Raw genomic sequence first — 14,981 nt, forward strand, 5'->3', positions numbered from 1 at the left:
AAGAATGTTTGTTTAATAAATGGTGCAGGCAAAACTGGATATCCATTTGCAGAAAAATGAAACAAGATCTGTACCTCACACCATACACAAAAACTAACTTCAGATGGATCAAAGACTTAAATGTGAAACCTAAAACTATAGAGTTCCGCAAAAAAAACTACAGGGAAATTTAGGGGCCCTAATATGTGGCATAAATAGACTGTCAAGCATAACCCAAAATGCATAAAGAAATGCAGAAGAGAAACTAGATGAATGGGACCTTCTCAAAATTAAATTTTATGTGCTTCCAAAGACTTCTCCAAAAGAGTCCAAAGAGAACCTACAGATTGGGGAAAAAATTTTGGCATATCTGACAAGGGACTTAGCTCTAAAATTTATAGAAAACTCCAACACCTCAATAACAAAAAGACAAAGAATCCAGTTTAAAAATGGGCAGAAGAGATGAATAAACACTTCACCCAGAAGGATATTCAGGTAGCCAGCAAACATGAAGAAATGCTCACGATCATTAGCCATTAGAGAGGTGCAAATCAAAACAACAATGAGATACCATCTTGCTCCAGCACTAGTAGCAAAGTTCAATAACATGGGAAATAACAAATGCTGGTGAGGATGTGGAGAGATTGGGACTCCCGTACACTGCTGGTGGGACTATAAAATGGTACAGCCACTGTGGAAAGCAATATGGCGATTCCCTAAAAGGTTGGAATTAGAAATACCATTTGACCCAGTCATTCCATTACTAGATATATATCCTAAAGAAGTGAGAGCCATGACAAGAACAGACATAGGCACACCGTGTTCATTGCAGCACTATTTACAGTAGCCAAAAGATGGAAACAACCTAGGTGTCCATCAACTGAAGAATGGATAACCAAGCTATGGTACATACACACAATGGAATACTGTGCAACCCTAAGGAATAACATAGAATCTGCAAAACACCGCATAACGTGGATGAACTTGAGTATATTATGCTGAGTGAAATAAGTCAGTCACAGAAGGACAAATACTGTATTAGTCCATTATTGTAAAAGTCAAGGAAAGGTTTATCTGTGGAATGAAATTTTCTTTGTTGGTTACCAGGGGTGGGAGGGTAGGGTAGGGAACACTATTAGATAGGTAGACATAATAAGTATTGATTTGGGTGAAGAGAAGGGCAATGTACCAAATGCGAGTGAGCAACATGGTGGCATTGAGGAAGAGAAAGACAGAGAGATGTATGTGGGAGGTACAGACAACAAAGATGAACCCTTTCGCACATACAGTACTGCATTGTCAGTGAAAGCAAACATGGGTATACAGGTGGATAGATGGATGGACAGGCTGAACTATTAGGTATGTCTCTGAAGCCAGAGTGTACCCAAGACCATGTATAGGGTTGTGAGACAATCGTCCTGTAAGTATATTTGTAGGATCTGAATTCCCAGGTGTATAGTATAGCTGACAAGGGACAAGGTTGTAGTCACTTCTTGGTCACAGCCAGCTACCAGAGGGACCGAGTAGTTGAACCTGTGGGCTCAGGACCATAGCCACAGGGGACATCAAGCTCAATTGACATAACATACTATACAAAACATTGTTCCACCTCCTACTTTGGTGAGTAGCAACTGAGATCTTAAAGAGCTGCCAGCAGCCATCTAGATGCAATGATGGATCTCTCCTCATCCAGAGCAAAGAGGAATGAAGAAAACCTAAGATTCGTGGAAACAGTTAGTCCTCATGAGTAGTATACCATGCGATCCTCAGCGTGATAGACTATGAGACCAGAAGAACTATATGGTGCCAGGCCACCACTGTCAACCGCTCAGAGGGGGATCTATATAGGACATCCTAGATAGAGAGGGAGAACAATGTGGAACAAAACTCAAAATCATTTGAAAAAAAAGGGGTGGGCACGAGGTTTGCTGGTCTGATAGAGCCTGGTGGAACCACTGAGACTATGGCCCCTAGCTGCCCTTCACGTCTGGAATTGAACCCACACCTCTAGTTTCCAGCCAAACAAAAGACAGGCATATGAGTTGAACATTTACATGAGAGAGATACACTCCTTAGAACAATCATGGGAGAAAGAAGGGCTGCTTATGCCCCAGGAGACAGTTCAGAGGGCAGGAGTGCATGGAGGGATGGACACAGGGAAGTGGGAGGGGAGCTATTGCATTGTGGTAAATTGTAACCAATATCATGAGACAAAGTGTATATGAACTGCTGTATGGAAAGAATTTGCTCTGTAAATTTTCACCCAAATCACAATTAAAAAAAACAATTTAGACAATAACAGTAAAAAAAAGTGCATAAAATTATTTTTCTTTCCAAGTGCTTGAATCCCTAGCTATTTAAAAATCACTTTGAGAGGGCAAAGTCTCCACAGAAAGTTCCTTAAAAATTTAGATGCTCTATGATTTTTCTATTTCTTTTGAAAATATTTTAAAGTATCTCTCACTTTGGGTCATGAATATATTGGTCAGCCCATTTAGTATTCTCTTTCTGATCATATGAGTATATAAGTTGTCCTGTAGGAAAGGTAGGTTATTATCTAGTATCAACCTCAAACCTCAACAAAACTGGTACAAGTTAATGACCACTTGCATTGCAAAAATTAGATCTCATAATTATGCATTTTCAGTCATGGCAGCAGGATTTTTACACAAATTCTGACTTTAAAAAAAACTAACATGAAGTGTACATAATAAAAATTATGAAAATGCTGTGATTTGATTTTGAAAATAATTAATTTTCAGTTAAGCAAATTTAATTTAGTATTCATATCAGTGAGTATATGTACTAATTTATCTGGATGTATAAGTAATGATTGTGGCTCTTGAGCCAAGCAGAAAGAATATTTTTTATACTATTAAAGCTTTCCATTTTATGTTAAATTTCTGTTGCCAGGAGTGACTTGTTAATACCGTTTCTATCATTAATAATAAGATTCTTTGCTTAGAATTTCTCAAAGCCACTTTTCTCATGTTATACATACTCTTATTTTAAAAAAATACTATTACTGCCTCACAGATAGACTTTTTTAAGATTCATCACTGTTCAGAAAGATGAGACTGAAAAATAGCTATAGTTGAAAAAAAATTTTAGCAGTTGACCAAATCCTTTCCAAATTAAATTTCTGATTATTTGTAACATTTAATTGTTCATTAGTAATCAAAAACATTGCTCTTCCAATGTTCATAGAATGATTGTTCTTAGTAGCCCAAACTAGAAAGCCATATGGTTGGCCCCAGTGAGTGGATGAACAAAAAGTAGTGCATCCATACAATGGAATACTTCTTGGCAATAAAAAGGAATGAAATATGAGTACACACAAGAACATAGATGAATCTCAAAGACATTATCCAAAGTGAAAAACTGCAAAGTGTATTATTCTTTTTATATGACATTTACAAAGAGAAAACTGTAGTAATGTGAAGTAGATCAGTGTTTGCACGGGCCAGACATGTGGCAGGGATCCACTGCAGAAGGCATGGGGAAACTTATCAGGGTGATGGGGCTGTTGTATATATTGATTGTGTTGAAGTTTTGTGTCAGACTATAAACTCAAAATAAGTGAACTGTATGTATATCTTCATAAAGGTTAAAATTAAGTAGTTCTCAAATCAGAGCTGAGAGATTATTTTAAAACTCTGCCTAAGTACACATATTGTATAGTCCTACTTATAGGTAATACCCAGAATAGAGAAATACATAGCGACCAAATATATTAATGCTTGCCAGGGAGAAGTAGGAGGGGCAAATGGAGAGGTAAATGCTCAAGGGACAATGAGTTTCTGTTAAGGGTGATGAAGGAAATTGGAAACAGATGATGATGATGATTGCACAACATGGGGAACATAATGTCACTGAATTGTACATGTAAAAATGGTTGAAATAACACATTTTGTGGGAAAAAAACACCTACCTAATATGATTAATTGCTTTCTTAACCACTGTTACTTTAAAATTCCTTTTGATAGCTTCATTAAGGAATGTAGAACTGTATAGACCATAACTAATAACCAGCTTTCTATCCAGTTCTGTAACTGTTAAGCGTTTTTCAAATGAGAGAAGGATTCAGTTACTTTGGGAGAGTTTATTTCCATTCTTTGAAGGCTTCCTGTTTGCTACCTATCACACCAATCTCTCTTTTATGTAGTATCATTAACTACATACTTTTGTTTCATAACTTACCAAGGAAGCTTTTTATTGTAAGTATTTTGAGAAAATGTTCTGAAATGTTGCACACTTTCTTTCCATTTAAAAAGAGAACCCAATAAATGTAATTTACGTATTTCTTCTTGACTCAAGATTATTACTAGTCATTTTAATTACAGTGCTGTGCTATAATATTGAGGGTCCCTTAGGAGTATTAAGAGATTTAGTATCTTTTTATTGACCTCCTCCCTAGACTGCAGAACTGCTGTATAGTTTGTACACACCACAGTGATATCCTCAAAAACTAAAATACAAAGTGCACACAAAGATGCATACATCTTAGTATCTATACCTTCTGGAAATTCTTTTAAATGATCATTTTTTATGAAACTTGAGTTTTCAGTCTGTTTCTTAGTCTTCACAGATACATATTTGAGATTTTTTTTTTTTTTTTTCAAATCAAGATTTCTGTAGTAACTATTGAGGTATGAAATAAATCCTTGATAGGAACAAATGAGATAAGACCTTCAGCTTCTTCCTACTATTTGGTAGTCATCAGTCATTTCTGAGAACTGACATCTGCACCGTAAGTAGTTGTTTTTGTGACCCATGGAGTCAGTTTTTAACTCATAGCAACCCCATGTGGCGGAATAGAACTTTCCCGTAGAGTTTTCTAGGCTGTAATCTTTGGGAGCAGATTGTCAGATTTTTCTCCTGCAGAGCCACTGGTTGGGTTCAAACTTCCACCCTTTGGTTAGCAGTGGAACACTTAACCACTGAGTCACCAGGACTTTCTTAAGATAGAATAGGAAAGAAATACAGAACTATATTTTACTTGGTTCCAACTTATTTAGTTGCTTTTGTTTCAGCCTCTACTTTCACACCGTTGTGCTAAAGTTTCAATCTTGGAAAATTCAAAATTTTTTTAACACTGAGATTTTTTATTGTTCTAAGGAAATTGTCCAATTATAGATGGTAAGAGAGACTTATTATTGTTGCCTTATGCCACCTAGTGGCATTATTTTGAAATAAAAGCTTTAGGGCAGCCAGTTTTTAAATGAACTGTCAAAGAGAGTTTCTAATGGGAGTATTTCCCATTCTTTCATCTGAAATGGATGGTAATAGCAAAATGTCACATATGCAAGAGTTCCATTAAAGTGCTACTGTAATATTGGAATCTGTTAAAAGCAAAGTGTGAAGTTGAGATGTTCCAATTATTCATAGAAATTTCAACTGTATAAGAGATTATAGATGATAATGCTTAACAATAATTACATTAAGAAGTGTAATTATAAATATTAAGATAGTCACTAGTGAAGTACCTAATTTGAAGGAAAGATCTTACGGATTTCTGTAGAAGTAGATATAAGTGGGTAGTCAGGTTTACATTTATAAAATACCATGATTTAAAGATTCATAATATAGAAAGACTTCATTACTTCGGCAGGCTATGTTAATTAATCTTCCGTTTTAAAATAGTGATGTTGGTCTTAAATTTGTTTTTTTGTTTTGTTTTTCATTATAATCAATATGGGTGCTTATTAGTCTGTTTAAAAATGAACATGAAATTTTAGGATGCTAATTTATATAGCTCTGGTAGCATAGTGCCTAAGACACTTGACTGCTAACCAGAAGGCTGTCGGTTCAAACTCACCAGCCACTCCTCAGAAGGAAGATGGGGCAATCTACTTCCGTAGTGATACTTCCTCGGAAACCCAAGGAGGGGTCGCTATGAGTCGGGTCCAACTCGATGGCACATAACAACAACAACAACAATTTATATAGACACATCTGCACACACACAACGTACACACGCACACACACATTTTCCTTGAGGAAAATGCCAAGGGTTTAAGATAGATCCATAAATAATCATCTGTTATGTAGGCTACCAAGCATTCAAATCCAGGTTTTGCTGCTTTGTTAAACATATGTGTTAAATATAACCCCTTCCTACTCTTCAAAATGATTATAAGTTGTTATGAAGATTAAATAAACTAAGTAGGTAATGTAATATATGTAGACTATACAGAAGATGCAGAGAAACTGTTCTAGTTTATGAAAATTATGATGCGATATTTAAGGAGATTTTAAATATGCTCCTCAAAACTGAAGTTTTAGCACATGGCATGATTTTTGTATGTATAGCTTATTAGATTTAGCCTAATAGAATTTTAAATTAAAAATAGTGTAACCATTTTAAAATTATTAGAAATGTCAATTTTGTTTGATTAGGAAGGGTAATTGGGAGACTTTGTAAGTTCCTTTAACTGATCACTTCACTGTCCTTTGTCTTCTGAATCACAAAAGTACATCCTCATTTATTACCTAACTTTAATTCATTTAAAGAAAGAGGGTTGTAGCGACATATATGGTGTTTTATATATTGAAATATAATAGCTAGCCTCAGGAGGCTTAGTTAACAGATGGACTGTCAGCCTAGTACAAGCAAAGGAATTAAGGTAATGAACACAATCTTTAATCAGCATGAAGACAATGGATTTGAAAGCCCAATCTCAGTCTTGATGGTTCCAAAACTAAGAAAGTGAATTAGTAAGAATAATTAATTGAATCATCACTTTAAATGTGAAATATTAAAAGCAGCAAATCTGACAAATTTAACACTCAACTTTAAAGCTATATAACTTAAAAAATGAGAAACAGCAGGCCACTCTGATGTAACCATTTGAGGATTTAAATAAAGCCCTTAAGTAAATTTTAAAATAACCTTTCTATAAAGTGGTAAAAAACTGGAGTGTAACTACAGTTGCTCAGTGGTAGTAGTATTATCTTTGTTACCTCAAGAAAATAATAATTACCAAGAGAACTAAAGTCTACAGGGAAAAAAAAATCACAGAAGGACATTACTAATAGTTTTCTCATTATCCACAATCTAAGCATCTTTATGTTTTTACCCTGCTGCACACATACATATACACACATAAAGAACAGCTCTTAAATTTGCGATCTACTTAGTAGGCATACTAAATCTATTTTGTAATGTTACTTGGTTTTTAATGTGGTCACCCTGAAGTATCTTTGTCCATTTGTTTTGGGTTTATTTTATACTTCCGTTATCTATGGCAGAGATTACCCTCCTCCAACCCCCGGACCACTTTTTTTTTTTTTTAAATCCCAACACTTAGAATAAGTAAAATCTAGTAAACAAAGAATTAGAAGAGTATACTCTTTTGCAAATTATGCTGACATTTCATAGTTCTCTGTGATGTTTTGCCAACCCGTTTTGTGTATATGGACTCTTACAATCATATACTTAGAGTTCGAAGATAGACAAAACAAACATCATTGTTTTATTAATGAATTTTATTATACAGATGTGCAGAAGGACTAAGTGACTTGTCTATAGACATGCATTAAAGTGATGGAAAGGAAACTGGAATCTAGGTCTTTTAATTTCTAATTCAGTACTGTTCTCACTAATAACTCCAGTAATGCTTCTGTTACAGATTTCCTTCTGACACCTGTATAAACTCTTTCACAGCAAATAGGAGGATGGGTCTACACACATCAAATTATGAAATCCTAATTATTTTGAAATTACATGTAGATGCTGTGTCTCAGTCCAGCAAGAAGCATCAATGTTTCCCCTAGAAAAAGTCAGTCATCTTAGGGGACAGCCTTTTAGAAGCTATGGATCAAATACTTGCATTTTGAGGACCTGTAATTTTTTTTAATTATAGTTTTATTGCGTTAAAGTTCATATAACAATGAAATATGTGGCATCTTAACCATTTTTAATTGTACAATTCAATAACATTAATTACATTACCAATGTTGTGCAGCCATTACCATTCTTTCCAAGTTTTTTATCCCCAGCAGAAACTTGGTCTCACTTAAGTAATACTTCCATTCTTCTCCCACCCTCACCAATCCCTGGTAACTGCTAATAAACTTATGTCTCTGCATTTGCCTGTTCTGGATATTTCACATAAGTAGGGTCATACGATATTTTTCCTTTTGTGCCTGAGTTATGTCATTCAGTATGTTTTCAAAATTCATCCATAGCATTGCAGGTATGAAAAGTTCATTTCTCTTTATGGGTGAACAATATTCCATTATTAGGTATATACTAAATTTTGTTTATCCTTTCATCTGTTGATGGACAGTTGGATTACTTCTGCCTTTTAACTATTGTGAACATTGTTATACAAGTGTCTGAGTTCCTGTGTTCAGTTGTTTTGGGTGTATGTTTCTAGGGGTGGAATTGCTGGGTCATATAGTAATTCTTTGTTTAAGTTTTTGATGAACCACCAAATTGTTTCTGACAGTGATTGTGTCATTTTTTATTCCCACCAGCAATACTCAAGGGTTCTAATTTCTCCACATTGTTGCCAACACTTGTTATTTTCTCTTTTTCTAATAATAGCTATCCTAGTGGATGTGAAGTGGTATCTCATTGTAGTTTTGATTTGGATTTCCCTGATAACTATTGACTTTCAGCATCTTTTCATGTGCTTACTGACTATATATCTTGTTTGGGGAAATGTCTATTCAAGTCCTTTGCCATTTTTTAATTAAATGGTTTGACTTTTTGTTGTTGAGTTGTAGAAATTCTTTATATATTCTAGATATTAAGCTCTTACAAGATATGTCTACCAAATATTTCTCCTATTCTATATGTTGTCTCTTTTCTTGATAAAGTCCTTTGATGGACTAACAGTTTTTTGGTGTGTATGTTTTTAGGGTTTTAGTTTTTGTTTTTTTTAATTGTGTTTTAGGTGAAAGTTTACACAAATTAGGTTCCCATTTAACAATTTTTATACAAATTGTTCCATGACATTGGTTACATTTTTTTCACAGTTTGTCAACATTCTCATTATTCCTATTCTGTTTGTTCTGTTTCCATAAATTTAGCTTCCCTGCCCCTCCTTAGCTTCTTATCTTTATTTTGCTATGGTATAGTTGATTAAGGAGCTCTGGTAGCATAGTGCCTAAGGCACTTGACTGCTCACCAGAAGGCTGGCGGTTCAAACCCACCAGCCACTCCTCGGAAGCAAGGTTGGGCAATCCTACTTCTGTAGTGATACTGCCTCGGAAACCCAAGGAGGGGTCACTATGAGTCGGGGCCAACTCAATGGCAAACAACAACAACAACAACATAGTTGATTATTTAAGAGAGCACAGTACTCACAGGTGATATAGTTTATAGGCCAGAAAGATGGCCATCGAGAGTGGCTTCAGTTCTAGATCAAAGGGTATCTTAGAGCAGTAGTCTGTAGTCTCAGGGGTTCCTCTAATCTCTTATCAGTCCATTAAGTCTGGCCTTTTTTAGGAATTTGAATTTTGTTCTGCATTTTTCTCCCATTCTATCCAGGACCTGTATATTGTGTCCCTGGTCAGAACAGTTGGTAGTGGTGGCCAGGTACCAGCTAGCTCTTCTTGTCTCAGGCTAGGTGAGGCCATGGTTCATGTGGACTTTTAGTCCTATGAATTAGTTTCTTCTTTGAGTCTTTGGTTTCCTTCCTTCTCTTTTGTTCCAGATGAGTAGAGACCAACAGGGGTATCCTAATTTGCCACTGATGAGCTTTTAAGACCCCGTTCACTGCTCACCAAAATAAGATGTAGAACATTATCATTATGAACTATGTTATGCCAATTGACTGAGTTGTCCTATGAGGCTGTGGTACCAAGCTTTCAAACCCAGTAAACCAATCCTGTGAAGTGTTTGTTTATGTCTAAGAAGTATCCACAAGTGTGCCCTCATGTGATTTATTATATATATGAATTTATATGCTGTGCACACAAACATGTATATGCGTATGCCTACAGATAAACCTATACACATACACTCAAATACACATATATATGTCTTCCTGTACATATATATGCATATCTATCTACCTGTGTACCCACACACATTTTTTTTTTTTTTTTGGTTATTGCAGGATAATATGTTACAGCCTTTACCAAAATTGTCCCTTATTCTTGCATACTTCTTACTATCTTCATTTACTTTGGACATGTAGTACAGACTTCCCCCATACTGAGTATTACCTTTCCCTTCACCAAAAATAACAAGTGCCTACTATCTAGAAAGTGATTCCCTCTCCCTCCTCCTCCTCCTATCTCTGCCCAACTATGAGAGAATATTGCTTTTTGTATATGTACCTGTTCTTGACTTTTTATAAAAGTGAGACCACGTAATACTTGTTCTTTTGTGATTGACTTATTTCACTCAGCATACTGTCCTCTATGTTCATCCATGATATGTTCCACAGACTCATCATTATTCATTAATTTGTTATTGTTAATAATGCTGGAGTGAACACAGGTGTGCATGTATCTATTCGTGTTCTGCTCTTACATCTCTAGGATATATACCTAGCAATGGGATTGCTGGATCATAAGGTATTTCTATGTGTAGCTTTCTGAAGAAGTGCCATAAGATTTTCCATAATGGTTGTACCATTTTATAGTCCCACCAGCTGTGTATAAGAGTTCTGGTATACCCACAATCTCACTAGCATTTTTTTTTTTAAATCAGTGCCATTTTTATAGAATTGAAAGCCCTGACAGTGAAACAAAAATAGATATGTGTGTAATAATAGATTTTATATAAAAACCAAATCAAACTCACTGCTGTCGAGTCAATTCTGACCCTCATTGGGTTTCCAAGGCTGTAAAGTTTTATGGACTGCCTCATCTACCATGAAGTAGCTGGTGGATTTGAACCACTGACCTTTTGGTTAACAGCCAAATGACTTAACCACTACACCACCAGGGTGCCTGTGTTGTTGTTGTTGCTATTATGTGCCATCGAGTCAGACCCGACTCATAGCGACCCCTGCCTAAAGTTTATTATAAAAACTAGTTTCTGACTGAGACTCTTGTTATCTGTAAAATAGGAATAATTATAAACTATACCTCATATAGTTGTTAAGATGATTAAATGAGTTGATGTATACAAAGAGCTTAAAACTGCCTCCCTTAGAGTAAGCACACAATAAAGGCTACCTATCATTATTATTCTGATATGCTAGGGCAGGGAATGTACTATATAGCAAACCGTAGCCCAGCAGGTCCAATCCTGCAACCTGTTTTTGAATGGCCAGTGACATAAAAATGTGTGTTACATTTTTAAAGACTTGTTACATGAACCACAAAGCCAAAAATATTTACTATCTGGCCCTTTGCAGAAAAGTTTCCTGACCTCTGCACTTACCAGAACTATGCTCCATAGGATTTTCATTGGTGACTGATTTTTTGGTTGTAGATTGCCCAAGGTTTCTTCAGAGGCCCCTCTGGATGGATTCAAACCAACCTTTTAGTTAGCAGTGTAGTACATTAACCATTTGCTCTACTCAGGGACTCCATCCCCATATATACTGACAAATTTTGTGGGTATGATGATGTAATAATAAAAACTTGTTCTTTCTAACTCTGTTCATATACATAAGAAATAAGCTGATCAATTTCTATAATTATGGCTACTCTCCTTTAAATAATATTTAAAGTACTTCACAGTAATAATAATATTGTAGAAATATAAAGATGTTGCTTATACCTACAAATATGAATAATCCTTTTACTACAGTCTACAACAATACAGTTGTATTTTTTCCAAAATGAATTCCTTTATTCTCTTCTGACTTAAATTTGATCATTTGACTAACATCTTTGCCTTTTGTGATTTGTCACTTTTGTAAATGAAATTGCATGATTCCATTGCTACATCATTCATTAGTACTTTGGACAGAGCAGATGGGTTAATGGTCTTAACGATAGAGTAAAATGTCATACTTATAAAGATCCCATTAGAGAAACTTCTTTAAATTTATTATATATTCTGGTATATATGTACTAGTTGTACTACTTTTTACTTAGACTTCTTTATAAAGCAACTCAGTCATGTTTCCTTGAAATGTTTGTTTCTTGCTTTTGTTTTACACTTTTAGTCATACTTTTGAGAATTTTAAAGTCTCTCTCCCTTTATATTTTTTTTAATATTCACAGGTAGTAGAACTAAAATTTGGCGGAAAAGATATTCCTGTTACAAGTGCTAACCGAATTGCATATATCCATCTTGTAGCCGACTACAGACTAAACAAACAAATTCGCCAGCATTGTCTGGCTTTCAGACAGGGTCTGGCCAATGTTGTTAATCTTGAATGGCTCCGAATGTTTGATCAGCAAGAAATCCAGGTATAGTGCTTACTGACACTTTTGGAGATGTAGTTGTTTCACAAATATCAAAAAGTTCTCTTTAAAATCTACCTCAAATTTTATGATTTGAACTTTTCTTTTCCCCAGGTGTTAATTTCTGGTGCCCAAGTTCCCATAAGTTTAGAAGACTTAAAATCCTTTACAAACTATTCAGGTATGTTACCATTTTGTTGTTGTTAGTTGCCATCTAGTCTGCTCTTATGCCAGCTATTTATCTACTCCTGGAAATACTGCAGATGGCCATATTTCCAAAATAATGTTTACTTTAATTTTTTGTATGAGTAATTCATTTACTTGATTCAAAAATTCAAAATGTGTATGAGGTATCCTTTTTCCCCCATTTGCCCCATTCCTTACCACCCCCTCCCTGCCACTGTTCTTCATTCCTTATGCAACTTTCCAGAATGTCTTTTATAAGTGAATACAAATTTAGTTCTTATTTTTGCCATTTTCACACATCTTCTGCATCTTGTGTTTTGCTTCTTTTCACAATATATCTTAGAGATTTTCCACATCAGTATATGAAGCACGTTCTCATTGTTTTACACTGTTGCCTGGTACCGTATTTCATTTAACAAATCTCTACTTATGGACATTTGGCTGCTTCTAGGCTTTTGATACTGGTTTGTTTTTTTTTTTTAACTTTTGCTAAGTACAATGCTAGCAAAAGAACAACAACAAAAAAACTAGTGCTAGACAAAAAAATATAAACAATAAAAGAAAAGACTAAAACTTAAAAAGCAAGTTATAGGCGGGACAAAAATACCCAGAATACATAACCTCTCTCCCAAAAGCAGCTATGTGGAGTGCTGAGGTTCAGGTTACAGTGATGGAAAAATCACATTCATAAAGGCTAGGATTGAACACCTGATTAGTATAATTGCTTTCAATAAGTTGTACAGCTGTATAAAGTTAAATTGGCAAAAGTTGTGTGATAGATCTACAGCAATAACCAAAAAAAAAAAAAACAAAGAGTAGCTGCTAAAGCTGCTTATGTACAGTCAGACACCTCATGGGATTTGATTCTTTGATTTGGAGGTTTAGGGTCATGGTTTCATGAAACATTCTAGTTAATTAGCCTAAAACATGTTTAGTGCTTCTGTTCTGCCTCCTAGTTCATTATATAAGTGCCTGTTGTCTTAAAAGCTTGCAAATAGCCATCCAAAGCATAGCAATTGATCTCTATTCACCTGGAGCAACATAAGGAGAGTCAGGAATAGGAGGAACATATGGACAGTGTGGCAAAATGCTTCCATGAAGAACTATCCCCTTTGCCATAAGACTAGAAGAACTGGATGGCGGTTGGCTACCAGAAAATCCCCTGAAGTCTTATTAAAACCAAGCAATAGTTTATCTTAACTGGTAAAGAATATCTGTCCCAAGCATGGGATTAAATTGACAACAACAACTCGAAAGATTAGCGAGGAGCCTTTGGAGGCATTAAGTTTATGTTAATAGGAGGAACAGCTCAGAAAAGGAGAATGAGAAAGGTTATATAACTCAAAGAATGTTATCACTGGCACTAAACTGTACACGTAGAACTAGAATTAGTGTAGTTTTTTGCTGTGTATATTCTCAACAACAAAAAAAATTAATTAATTTAAAAATTTCTTCTTGTTGTTGTTGTTATGTGTCGTCCAGTCGAACCTGACTCATAGCGACCCCTCCTTGGGTTTCCGAGGCAATATCACTACGGAAGTAGATTGCCCCATCTTCCTTCCAAGCAGTGGCTGGTGGGTTTGAACTGCCAGCCTTCTGGTTAGCAGGCAAGTTTATGCATCAGAAGACATCATTATGAAAATGAAAAGACAAGCCACAGATTGGGAGAAAATATTTTCAAGTCACATATCTGATAAAGGATTTGTGTCCACAATATGTAAATTGTTATTATAATTATATACATAAACAATCCAATTTTAAGAACATGAGCAGAACAAAAGGATATTTAACAAAAAAGATACTGAATGACCAGTAGGCCAGTAAGCACCTGAAGAGATGCTCAATACCACTAGTCTAGAGAAATGTAAATTAAATTCAAATTAAATACCCCTACACACCCACTGGGGAGCTCTGGTAGCATAGTGCCTAAGGCACTTGACTGCTAACCAGAAGGCTGGTGGTTCAAACCCACCAGCCACTCCTCGGAAGGAAGGTTGGGCAATCTATTTCCATAGTGCTACCGCCTCGGCAACCCAAGGAGGGGTTGCTATGAGTCAGGTCCAACTCGATGGCAAATAACAACAACACACACCCACTGGAATAGCTATAATCAAAAAGATCAACAATTCTAAGCATTAGAGGGGCTGTGGAGAAACTGGAACTCTCATGACTGATAGGAATGTAAAATCATAGAGCCACTTTGAATAAGTTTACCAGTTATTTAAAAAGTTAACTTAAAAAAAAAAAAAAAAAAACCCTCACTGCCATCTAGTCGATACTGACTCATAGCAACCCCCACTGGGTTTCCGAGGCTGTAAATCTTTATTGAAGTAGATCACCCTATCTTCCTTCCAAGGAGCAGCTGGTGGATTTAAACTGCTGAACTTCTGGTTAGCAGCCAAATGCCTTATCCACTTACCCCCAGAGCTCCTTAAAAAGTTAAACTTGGAGAGGTTCCGGCAAGATGGCAGACTAGGCAGAAGGACTGCACAGAC

The 14,981-nt window shown here is 35.7% G+C and overlaps 1 protein-coding gene across 1 annotated transcript in view; it reads left to right on the forward strand.

The window, feature by feature from the left end:
* UBE3C (ubiquitin protein ligase E3C) overlaps nucleotides 1–14,981 on the forward strand; it is a 245,604-nt gene that overhangs the window by 204,570 nt on the left and 26,053 nt on the right. The window contains exons 20-21 of the mRNA XM_007952569.1: nucleotides 12,118–12,306; nucleotides 12,415–12,481. Of these exons, the coding sequence (XP_007950760.1) occupies nucleotides 12,118–12,306; nucleotides 12,415–12,481 (256 nt within the window). The remainder of the gene's footprint in view (nucleotides 1–12,117; nucleotides 12,307–12,414; nucleotides 12,482–14,981) is intronic.

This window comes from Orycteropus afer, unplaced genomic scaffold, assembly GCF_000298275.1.
Source record: "Orycteropus afer afer isolate SDZICR_OR568_19922 unplaced genomic scaffold, OryAfe1.0 scaffold00347, whole genome shotgun sequence".
In the NCBI taxonomy this organism is placed as follows: domain Eukaryota; kingdom Metazoa; phylum Chordata; class Mammalia; order Tubulidentata; family Orycteropodidae; genus Orycteropus; species Orycteropus afer.